Source organism: Anarrhichthys ocellatus, unplaced genomic scaffold (assembly GCF_004355925.1).
Source record: "Anarrhichthys ocellatus isolate YVR2014 unplaced genomic scaffold, GSC_Weel_1.0 scaffold15, whole genome shotgun sequence".
Classification (NCBI taxonomy): domain Eukaryota; kingdom Metazoa; phylum Chordata; class Actinopteri; order Perciformes; family Anarhichadidae; genus Anarrhichthys; species Anarrhichthys ocellatus.
Genome location: NW_022280045.1, coordinates 6,996,563 through 7,008,595, shown reverse-complemented (window position 1 = coordinate 7,008,595; position 12,033 = coordinate 6,996,563). Strand labels below are relative to the sequence as shown.

Sequence of the window (12,033 nt, the reverse complement as noted above, 5' to 3'; positions counted from 1 at the left end):
CTAAGTGCAGCTTTATTTGTTGTAAGGAGCATGAAAAACACATTATTAGTATGAATCTAAAATATTGAGCTAAGATGAAGAAGTCTTCAGGCAGCATTTAAGAGGAAATCAATTGTTTGCAGAAACTCAGTTAAAGGCCAGATGTATGAGTGTGATTGATTGATTGATTCTTATTTAGTTCGAGTAGGTCGGACCAGGTTTGTGATTTGACCCCTCAAACAGTGGTTGTTGATCATAGATCAAAATAAATTGTAGATCAAAGCTAAGCACCAGTAAGCTTGGGGTATTTTTAATCAGAGTTGGTTTTGTGTATGTTTTTATTTGTATTATTACATTTGCTTCCTTTTATTCTTTATTTACAGTTCACTGATGAGTCGCCGCATCCTGAGCAGCTGGACTGTTAGAAAACTCTTATTTCTACTTTTCAGCCTTCCAATCCAGATAAGTGAGCTAAGATCAGAGATGCAAGGTAAAAAGGAACTCATGACTGTTAAACAGGGCAGTAAAAAGAGGGCTGACTTTCATGCCTGACTGGTTTCACAATAGAGCATGGACAATTTGAACACAATCTATGCTGGAGCATGACAGAAGGACACATAGAAACTCTGTCTTTCCTTTTGTAGCTGCAAACTCCACCATTAGTCTGGTGAAGAGCAACCTCTATAGATAGACGTCCCACATGGACATTTTATTTTTTTATTTTGTCTCACTTTGCGATAACATCCATCTGAAACAAGCAAAATGAATCATACAAATGCCACAAATGGAGCATTTTCTGCATGGCAATTTAATACAACAAAAACACACGCTTGCTTCATGTATGACAAAACATTTTACTGTATTGGTATCAATAATTCATTGTTAAAAAAAAGGCATTTTAAACAAACAACCAAACAAAAAATGTCAATTCACTGATACATTTATAAAATATTAAGCTTCAATCATTCAAAAATACATAATGCATTTTAAACACACGGTTAAATTTAGAACACATTTTAAAAATGTAAATTGATTTTATTGATACTTCTACACTGCAGTGGACCAAAGCTTAATTATTTGCCCTTATCAAAGCATTATTGTTACCATCATTTTCTACTGAAATACCACGAAATACATTTGGTCAGAAATGCATTTCATACAAAGTAGTCACTTGAAACAAATCTTGAAAAGCCACTGGTATCTAACTGGTTTGATTGGTGAAATACACTTACTCTGTAGAGGCTTGATTTGCAACATTTGGAACAGTTTCAGATAAACATTGAACTTCAGAAGAGAACAATGAAGGATTCACGTCCCTCTGGCCCACATAACATGTGACATCCCAGAACAAAAGACGAACCATTGTTCTATATGAAGGAAAACACATCATGGTACCAGTGAGTGACAGATCAATCACTGCTATTCAGCTGGACTTCAAAGCACATTTGTTCTGCATCCTCTCTGTCTCCACCAGGCAGACACTGTGTTAGTTTATGATGGCGGAACATAGATTAACTGCATGCACCACGACATATGGTAACAAGTAGGTTGCATTAGTTTCTGGAGGGTGTAGTGCATGGATATAGCTTTACAGTTGCAGGTTATTGCTGATCATTGTCAGGTTTGTTAAGAAGATCCATGAGACTGAAGGCTTTGCCAAAATGTGAACCAGGGACCTTAAGAGAACATGAAATGATGAGGAAGTGACGAGATGTTTTGTGTATTTTGTGTATCTGATGATCTGAAAATGCCAATCACACCCAGGAGAACCTGTGACCTATATTTGCATTTTACAACTGAATATCAATAAAAGGGTGGTGTCGACACGCCTTCTCACTTAATTAGTAGGTCGAGGTTAGCTAACCACCCACCCATCCTCTTCCTCCCCCTCATCATCATCATTAGCTGGCCGAAGTGGCCACCTTTTTCGGGGCCGGTCGTGCAGCTCGCCCCGGGGAGGAGGGGGGTGGTGGTGGTGGTGGAGCAGCAGCGAGCAGCGAGGAGCGAGGAGCACTCTATCCATGCTCCTGGGGAGAGGACCCAGCGCAGTATGGGATAACTGATCGGAGATCCGCTTTTTTTTATTTTTTATCGTCTTCAATGATGGATGAGCCGAATATCCTGAGACGTCGCGGTCTACAGGTAGGCTAAATGGAGAGGGTCATGTCAGCTCGGATGTGTGGCTGTTTCCAAGCAAACAGGATGATGATGATGATGATGTTGGCGACGATAATTATCCGTAAAAATGAGTGACATGTATTCGTTGTTCTTCCTGATAAATATATGGCATTGCTTGGAAATGTTTATTATCTGTAGCTATACTGATAATTTTCCCTTTATGTCTCGTGTCCATTCTTTGCAACAAGCGGTCGCCACATCATGATTTGTGGCATATAAGTGGTGCACATAATGCAATTAGTTAATGTAGGTCTTATGTGTTTATTTTGGGGCTGTCCAATGGTTCTTTTGTGAAGCCTGTTGCCTTGGTGATAGGCGCTTAAACCCAAGGGTGACTGTATAATTGGCAAAAACAAACCTTCTCCTGGTGCCATGTTTATTACTCATGAAAGTCCAGAATGGTAATAATTAATATTTTCTCTCCTGCTAGTTAATATATACAGTATATATTTTTGTTTTGCCTAAATGAAGTAGTAAACGCTGCATTGTTTCTTGCCCTGTTATATTGTGGAGGATGTGAAGGTGTGATAATGATGGTTATGGTAAAATTATTCTCCCTTAAATCCACTGTTGTGAAAAAAAACACCATGTAAGACTTCATTAAGTCCACAAATTGATATGTTCTGATTAGTGCTGAAGCTTAAAGTAATTAAATCACCTTTTATCTGCCCTCGTTTTATGTTTTTACCTTGTTTTTAAATGTGTCTGTGACAGTAACCAGTCCTCTCTCAGTCTAACAGAGTGGCACCCTTCCCTAGTTTTCAAATCCTGATTGGCAAAAGTAGTTTTGCAGTTGCCTGAGCTCAAGCACAATAGCCACGGGCTAGTAAGGATTTGTATCCTTGCAATTAAAAGACCCACTTGTCATGCACGAAACTAGGCCATACTGCATCTAATGAGATTCACTGAAAGGAAGATGGAGTGAAGGAGGCGCGTTAGTATTTAGGAACATTCATCCGAATAACTGCTGTTGCCTTATTTTTAAAAACATTTTATTAATGTAAAGTTTTCATAATAGCTGACACATACAAAGATATTAAAAATTAAAACTGTACCCTGCTAAGAAAATACAATTTATTTGTGAAGAAGTCTTTCAGCCAAACAATGAATAGCCCTCTCTGCTCAAGCAGCGATAGGGCTTATATCTGCATTTCAAAGGATTGTTATAATGAAAAGAAGAAAGAAGAAAAAGAAGATATTCTTATTTCAATATTTCTCATCTTTTCTTTTCTAGAAAGAACTGAGTCTTCCTCGCAGGGGAAATATGTAAGTATTATTTAATAATACACCTCCCTTTCTCCTCCTCAAACCTGCAGACCAGCCAGGTGCCTGTCACTTGTCGGCTTTATTGTACATGCATGCCGCATTTCACACCAGTGTATTTAATTGACTCTTTCCTGAGAGGCAAGAACTTTTTAAATGGTTATCTGCAGAGCCGTCTCACCGCCCAGACAGCTTTTACATACTTAGAGAAGGAGAGCAGAGACAGAGATAATTTGCACAACTCTCTGATGTGAAGACAGTGGAAGAGTTACTGTATGTATGAATGTTACAGCCTAAAAACAAATCATGCTTATTGTGAATTCACATTGAATATCTGAAATAGTCACAGCAGAGCTAATAATGGTGTCCATAAAATATGTGAACTGAGCAGAGCCAGCTCTTAACTGCTCAGTAGTGTTTGTTTATTTCATTGTTTTCTTAAACGTATTCCTGCCCAGAATTCAGAAATAATAGTTTGATGATTAATGGGACTTTTACAAAGTGACAGTTCATATCATGTTCCGTAAACAGAAGGGTGACACACATGAACAGCACGAAAAAGTTTGCTTGTTAGTTTCCTGCTCAAATAGGAGGCTCCCCAGTCACAAAGTCAATCTCCTCCCTGTCTCTAACCTGTTCAGGGATTTCCCCCGGTCTTTAGACACAACACTACGCCATTCTACTGTAGTTTCACCATATGTGAGTCAGATGGAATAATTGCATTCACTGGAAATAATAACAGCAGATCACAGGTTATGGATTTAAAAATTAAATACGTTACATATGTCTGTGCCGCTCACAGACAGCCTTTCCTCTGCCAGTCAAGGTGTCCAAAACAAACAAGGGAATTGTCATTTTAGTTGTATCAAGGCAGGCAGCATTGCTGTGTTACACTCTGTATGTCTGAGTGTTTGAAAATTAAATAGATTTTAAATAGCTTACTTCATTTAGTAATATATGTAATTGATAAAGGTGAATGGTTTCTCTAAGAACAAAAATTCTGTAGGGACTTGTAGTGTGTCTGAGGAAAAGTTCAGTAATCTAAGTGATCTGAGGATGGTGTATTAAACTGCTATATAACGTATATAATAGCCTACCAGGACTGCATTAACTCAGTAGGGGGCTAAATCAGCCGTGGGCCCCTTTTGACCCAATGTTTTTATTAATTTAGTTTGAAAAAGGAATATGCACCGTGTACATTTTGACTTAAGCACACAAACTGATGTGCACGTAATACAATTTGCCCTGCTTGTGGAACTGTTAATTTCTGTTTCTTATGCTTCGGTGCCTGAAAGGAGGCTTTGACAGATTGTCAAACAAATCCAGGAGGAGCAATGCGGATTCTGTCCTGGTCATGAAAAAGTGGACAAGCTCTTTACCCTTGAAGGTTATTAGAGGGGTCATGGCAGTTCGCCCATTTAGTCTACACATATATTGTGGGTTGGAGAAGGCATACAACCCCCGGAGAGTCCTGTGGGGCCAGGGTACGGAAGTGTGGGGTCGTTCTTATACAAGAGTGTCTGGTTTTGGCTTCTCTGCTCTTTGCAGATGATGTGGTTGTGTTGGCTTGACCTTGAGTGGAGCCCCTGCCCCCTCACATCAAAAGTAGTTGAGGTGGTTCGAGCATCTTATAAGGATGCCTCCTGGGTGCATTTCTTAGGAGGTTTTCCGGGCAAGTCCAACTGGTAGGAGACCCAAAGCAAGCTGGAGAGATTGTATCTGGACTACCTTGCTTAGTCTGCTGCCACCGTGACCCAGAAAATATATGATTTCAGTTTTATCACAAATTTTTTTTTTAAATGTAAGAATCTCATGAGGATCTCAATATTACCTGGTTACAAAAATGCATCCTTCATACTCGTGAAATTGTATCCTAGATGCAACTTGCTATACACGTTTTTACATTCATATATGTTTGAAACGTTTGAATGCCGATAACGGTGGAAATACACAATTCCTCAGTCTTCTTTCTGTTTTTCGACCAGGGGGTTTATTTGCGTTCAAGTCGTTAACACCTATGTTTCCGGCAGTACTTGAAGGTGTCACTAGTCCCTCCTCCCTTCGTCGCGCGCTGACGCGGCTGCGCGTTACAGCGTTGCTGGTGCGACTGGAAAGTTTGTATCACTCGTCTATGTTGGCTGAGATATCACTGGATAATGTCATATCCCGCGGTAGACGGTCTGTTTCGGAAATTGTGCCGGTAACGGAGAGAAAGGGGTCAGGGCGGACATGGCCAGTGCAGACGCGCATCATCACCGAGCTGCCGAGCCGCGGGTCTGGGGTCAGTTTGTACCGAAGCTAAACGGAGTCCCAGCAGTCGTACACTGCGTACTGGCCTAACCACCATCAACGGTAACAACTCCTCCAGAGAGAGACCGCTCAACATGATGCTCCCACTCTAACAAGAGGACAATTCTTATATCTGGATTGGATTTATCGGTCACCGCCATCAACATGTCTGACCAGAACTACTATTGGACCGTGTTGCCGAGCTACAAAACTAGTTTTGTGACTGGGGCCATGATGAAAAGGTCGAAAAGGTAAAGGCAACATTATAGGATTTCTGAATGAATCTGTGGCTGTATGCAACAGCGCCAACGTCCGAGCTGCCTGTATTTCGTTGACAAATGTCAATGTGTTGAACGTGTATGTTTACCTTATTGATTCACTGCACGTAAACGCGCCCCAAACCGTGTATGGTAACATAACCAGAGCTCAGACTGATCATGCCATTGTGTGCTGTCTGCGGTAGCCGTACGTTACTGTATGTGTCGGCTGCTGCTACATCCGCCCTAGTTTTTGTTTCTGACGGAGAAACGTGGCCATTGTAGAGTGTTGTGTACGGGGGCTAGACTGCATTGTCTGCTACCAGCTGTCGCATAAAGCGACATAGAGTCCCAGTGCGGATCGATACACTGGTGTGGGACTGTAGCGTTGTAGATGTGCTTTTAACTGCGAAGATAAATGTAATCAGCCCTCACAAAGTAGAGCTGTACAATTAGCCTTTAACGTCCTGTAGGGACTCCGTGCGTCTTTGGCAATCAATGCGTTCATTGTGACCTAATGGTAATTTATGGATTTTAAATTTTCCCTTAGTCATAATCTCAGTATTTTACTGCAAACGTCGTTCTGTTGTGATTCTAGTACACTGCGAGTCTGCTGTAGCTGCTGTCAATGGCATACACTGCAAGACCGATTGCTAATGAGCTAAATCTTAAGAAACCCCTCTCATCTTCTAAATGTATGCACAATATATGTGTGCTCACCATTAACTGCCCACTAGTGTCAAACACTATCCCCCTTTTTTCCATGTAGCTTTGGTTCAGACGTGTTAACCCATTCAACACAGCGTGAGTTTGAATGGAGCTCAGTGAATAAATGCAGTCCTTCACCATCAGCAGCCATGTAAAACACGCAGGCCTGCTTCTCAGTGGCCCACATTCATCATGCTACATGGCTGCCTGCACGGCCCCTACAAGCCACTATTGTTGGTCTCAAATATGAGTGGCCAAGTGTTGGTCATGGTGTGATAAAGTGAGGCGTCATGCCAAATTTGCCCAGGCTCTATAGTATGAAAAGGGTGTCTGTTTATTTATTTCCCCATAAGAAGAAGATGGTGCTCATGCACAGCATCTTCCTGTGGTTGGTGTGTCGTTGAAGCCAAAGTCGAGCATTTATTGGCTCTCCCTTCTCCCTGTTGCTGTGCCGTCGCTGCCGCTTTGAGTCTATTTGGGTTGGGGGCCATATACTGTTTGAATCCGCCTCGGCATCGACCCAGAAACGTCAGGCTTTGTTGTTGTCTCAGACCCTCGATTATTTTAGGTCATTGCCAGAGAGAAAGAGAGATGGCTGAAATGGAGATCGTGATGGGATTATATCCAGTTTAGTGGGGAATGTTAAAATAAATGAAAAACGGAGCCCGATGTCTATTCTATATGAAGACTTTGGCACATTTCAGGTGAGCACCCGGCATACAGAGCACCTCCAGGCACCATATATGCACACATATACAGGAAATGGACAAAGTATCATTTGAAAATAAAAGTGACAACATCCTAATTACACTGGCATCTTTGTGGGTGACTCATGCTCAGAGAAATGCCACCTAGTAGCATCTGCCAGCTTTTAAACAGGTCTGCCAGTCATCACCTTTCCAAGAAAAAGGTTTCTTTACAGGAGCTCCAAAGAGGAGTTGACTGATTTTTTTTTTTTTTTTTTTTTGCATTCATCAGAAAAAGCTGAGCAGTAGCAATGTAATGAATTCTAACAAAATATACCACACTTGGAACAAAACTGGTCCAACAAAGTGGAGCAACCAGCAGGGCAGAAGGAAAACAACAGCTATATACTGTATGTGCTTTAAAAAAAAAAAGTTTGACAACTGCTGAACCAAAAAAACAATCTGGTCATTGATTTTCTTGCCTATAGATCGGTTTGTGTTGTCTATCTGTGGTCATGGATCTTTAATGCTGTGGATAGCATATTATGTCATGCGAGTCATTGGGTCCACATACTTCTTTGCATTTCTTTGTATAACAACCAGCCACGGCTGTTTTCATAGGATCAGCTGCTCCCACTGGCACAGTCACTACTCTTTCCAGATGTTTCCCATATTCTCACATGAAAATACCTTCGGACACAGGAGACACATCATCTGATCACCGTTGATACGTGAATGTAATACTTTACGACACTCATTATTCACAGGATGTTGATTTATGTCGGTATATTTCCATTGTTTTGGTAACTCCTGCACATTAGTCAAATGTAAATACACTGTACATTGTGTTTGTATGTTAACATGCACACATGTTTGTAGCTATGCGTGTGTATGTGTGTATACAGTGCATCTGGAAAGTATTCACAGTGCATCCGGAAAGTATTCACAGCGCTTCACTTTTTCCACATTTTGTTATGTTACAGCCTTATTCCAAAATGGATTAAATTCATTATTTTCCTCAACATTCTATACACAACAACCCATAATGACAAAGCGAAAACTGTTTTTTGCAAATCTATTAAAAATAAAGAACGAAAACATAACATGTACATAAGTATTCACAGCCTTTGCCATGACACTCAAAATTTAGCTCAGGTGCATCCTGTTTCCACTGATCATCCTTGAGATGTTTCTACAACTTGATTGGAGTCCACTTGTGCTAAATTCAGTTGATTGGACATGATTTAGAAAGGCACACACCTGTCTATATAAGGTACCACAGTTGACAGTGCATATCAGAGCATAAACCAAGCCATGAAGTCCAAGGAATTATCTGTAGACCTCCGAGACAGAATTGTATCGAGGCACAGATCTGGCGAAGGGTACAGAAAAATTTCTGCAGCATTGAAAGTCCCAATGAGCACAGTGGCCTCCATCATCCGGAAATGGAAGAAGTTTGGAACCACCAGGACTCTTCCTAGAGTTGGCCGCCCAGCCAGACTGAGCGATCGGGGGAGAAGGGCCTCAGTCAGGGAGGTGACCAGGAACCCTATGGTCACTCTGACAGAGCTCCAGTGTTGTTCTATGAAGAGAGGAGAACCTTCCAGAAGGACAACCATCTCTGCAGCACTCCACAAATCAGGCCTGTTTGGTAGAGTGGCCAGACGGAAGCCACTCCTCAGTAAAAGCACATGACAGCCCGCCTGGAGTTTGCAAAAAGGCACCTGAAGGACTCTCAGACCATGAGAAACAAAATTCTCTGGTCTGATGAAACAAAGATTGAACTCTTTGGCCTGAATGCCAAGCGTCATGTCTGGAGGAAACCAGGCACTGCTCATCACCTGGCCAATACCATCCCTACAGTGAAGCATGGTGGTGGCAGCATCATGCTGTGGGGATGTTTTTCAGCGGGAGGAACTGGGAGACTAGTCAGGATTGAGGGAAAGATGAATGCAGCAATGTACAGAGACATCCTCGATGAAAACATGCTCCAGAGCGCTCTGGACCTCAGACTGGGGCGACGGTTCATCTTCCAACAGGACAACGACCCGAATCACACAGCCAAGATAACAAAGGAGTGGCTTCGGGACAACTCTGTGAATGTCCTTGAGTGGCCCAGCCAGAGCCCTGACTTGAACCCGATTGAACATCTCTGGAGAGATCTGAAAATGGCTGTGCACCGACGCTCCCCATCCAACCTGATGGAACTTGAGAGGTTCTGCAAAGAAGAATGGGAGAAACTGCCCAGAAATAGGTGTGCCAAGCTTGTGGAATCATACCCAAGAAGACTTGAGGCTGTAATTGCTGCCAAAGGTGCTTCAACAAAGTATTGAGCAAAGGCTGTGAATACTTATGTACATGTACATTTTAATAGATTTGCAAAAATTTGAAAAAAACAATTTTCACTTTGTCATTATGGGTTGTTGTGTATAGAATGTTGAGGAAAATAATGAATTTAATCCATTTTGGAATAAGGCTGTAACATAACAAAATGTGGAAAAAGTGAAGCGCTGTGAATACTTTCCGGATGCACTGTATGTGTATTAACACCACTACTAGTATCATTACATTTATCATTGTTTTCCTTATCGCGATCAACAACTCAAGTTCATAGGTGGACTGTTTTTATTCTACCTGACTTTTTACTGCCCTGATAAAAGACGATTGTGTTTATAATTACCTCGAGCAATAAGCAAATGCTTTCTCTCTGCTGTTTGTTTTTGCTCCTCACAGTTCCCGTAACAACAAGAGAAGGAGTTTGGCTGTCGGGACCCCGTCGCCCACGCTCTCCCGGCCTCTTTCACCTCTCCCACTTGCCACAGGTACTTGCATGTTGTTTATGCTCGCGTGTCTGCTCGGCTCAGTGTGCGATACTGTTTTAGCATTTAGACCAGAGGCTCATAACGCGTACTTTACATAGACCGGCCGATCACATGGAAAACAAGACGAGCCGATGAAGACGGAATGAGACCACCACATTAGCTTTTTTTGTTTAGTGTATGTGCCTTCAGCCTAAGTCACACAACTAGCTCTGGTTTCCCTCTAGTGTGTTCATCAAGTTTCCGTTGCGGTTGGATCATAATGTGCACAAGAGATACAATAGTTTTCCTCATGATGATATCTTTCATGTAGCTTCCTCGATGCGTCTCATTCCTTCATCCAGGTGCCTGAAGTGCTTTATTAGAGACTCATTCATTCTCTAACCTTATTTTTAAGTGATTCAGGGTGTGGCAGTGCTTTGCTGGCATGAAAACGCCTTTAGCGACCCTTTTAAGTGGTGTGATCAACATCAGGAGTCCCGGCTGTCTGCTGAAACTGAGGTTCTTTGATTAGGCGGGGTGGAGGACTAGTTAACCTCTGTGGGTGTGTTACTGCAGTTTAAAAAAACAAGGTTTCAGGTTGAGCTGTGAAGTAAAATCAGTTGCAAAATGATCATAGAGTGTATTTCAAACCGACCATGTAAAACAAGGGGACAGCTAGTGGAATGATTAACCACACACGCACAGTCATACACATTTTAAATTAGTTTATGCTCATTTTATAAAGTTTGTTTTCTTTCTTCAGCTGGCAGCAGCCCTTCAGAAAGCCCCAGAAATGTTTCTGCCAGCACCTCGGCCAACTTCCAGTTTGCCCGCAGGTAAGAATTAACTCAATTTTAATATCACGTTGTTCTAGGGTACCAGAGTCCAACCACATTACCACAGTAGTAGTTTCCCTGCCTAGTACAACAACTGAAAAATGAGTAGGATTATAATTAGTACTACTGTCATTGGAAAAGATTTGCCTGGGTTTTCTCTGTTGGATGATTTTTAAAATCTAGTTTACTCTCGCTTGTTCTTAAGATTACCAACCTCAGAGTTAACATTAGAGTAGGTTCATCTTTCTTCCTGTAAAGATGACATGATTGTAGTCAGCTTAAGTTCAAAACACAAGAAATAAACGCCAATTTACCAAAAACAAAAAAATTAAGCAGAGCATAACTAATAATTTTCACTTATTTGAAGCTAAGTACAATAAAAAACATGCTAAGAATAACCCAAGATACTTGGCTTTGGAGGAAACTTGAGTAGCATGAGCGAAGACTGTGCCCTGGTTTGTTCCTTTTGCCCCTGTAGTTGAAATGAGGCAATGGAGAAGCAAGTCCAACCGGCGAAGAGGCCCCAGGGCCATTTGCTGGACACAGGCCTTGGCATTTGTTAAGCCAATTAAGGCAGCTAGTCATTGCACACACTCGTTACTCAGGGCGTCTGTGATTATGGGGAGGAATTGCAACGCTTGCCCTCTCATCACGCGTCTTACAGCTGTGTACAGACTCACTGGGCTTTAGAGGAAAAGTAGCCGTAACTAGTACCCTCAAAATACTGAGCTGCTTCTCTCTCACTGAAGGTACTTTAAATGTACACGCTGCTTATCTGAAATATCATGTGTTCTGAATTAGCATTTAATGTTGCCGTGCCGGAAGGGGACGGGAGGCCTCCTGATAGAATTGCCACGCACGAGCCCGCATGACTCATCTATATTTATTGAGACTTTTTAAAGCTTCCAGTGCGCAGACCGATGCTGTGGCTGCACTTTTGAGAGCTCCACTGGGTTTATTTGTTATTCACACGAGCTGTATAGTCTCGCTGTGTGTGTGTGTGTGTGTGTGTGTGTGTGTGTGTGTGTGTGTGTGT

At 41.9% G+C, this 12,033-nt stretch overlaps 1 protein-coding gene across 6 annotated transcripts in view; it reads left to right on the top strand.

The window, feature by feature from the left end:
* Positions 1 to 1,818: 1,818 nt before the first annotated feature.
* Positions 1,819 to 12,033, top strand: part of mast3a (microtubule associated serine/threonine kinase 3a) — a 28,808-nt gene continuing 18,593 nt past the window's right edge. For 4 of the 6 annotated variants that reach the window (XM_031854638.1, XM_031854635.1, XM_031854634.1 and 1 more), the window contains exons 1-3: positions 3,456 to 5,960; positions 10,094 to 10,182; positions 10,925 to 10,997. In XM_031854638.1, the coding sequence (XP_031710498.1) occupies positions 5,875 to 5,960; positions 10,094 to 10,182; positions 10,925 to 10,997 (248 nt within the window). In that variant the 5' untranslated portion in view covers positions 3,456 to 5,874. Of the gene's footprint in view, positions 2,122 to 3,391; positions 3,424 to 3,455; positions 5,961 to 10,093; positions 10,183 to 10,924; positions 10,998 to 12,033 lie in introns of those variants that run through there. The other 2 variants (XM_031854636.1, XM_031854633.1) reach the window with 1 other exon arrangement.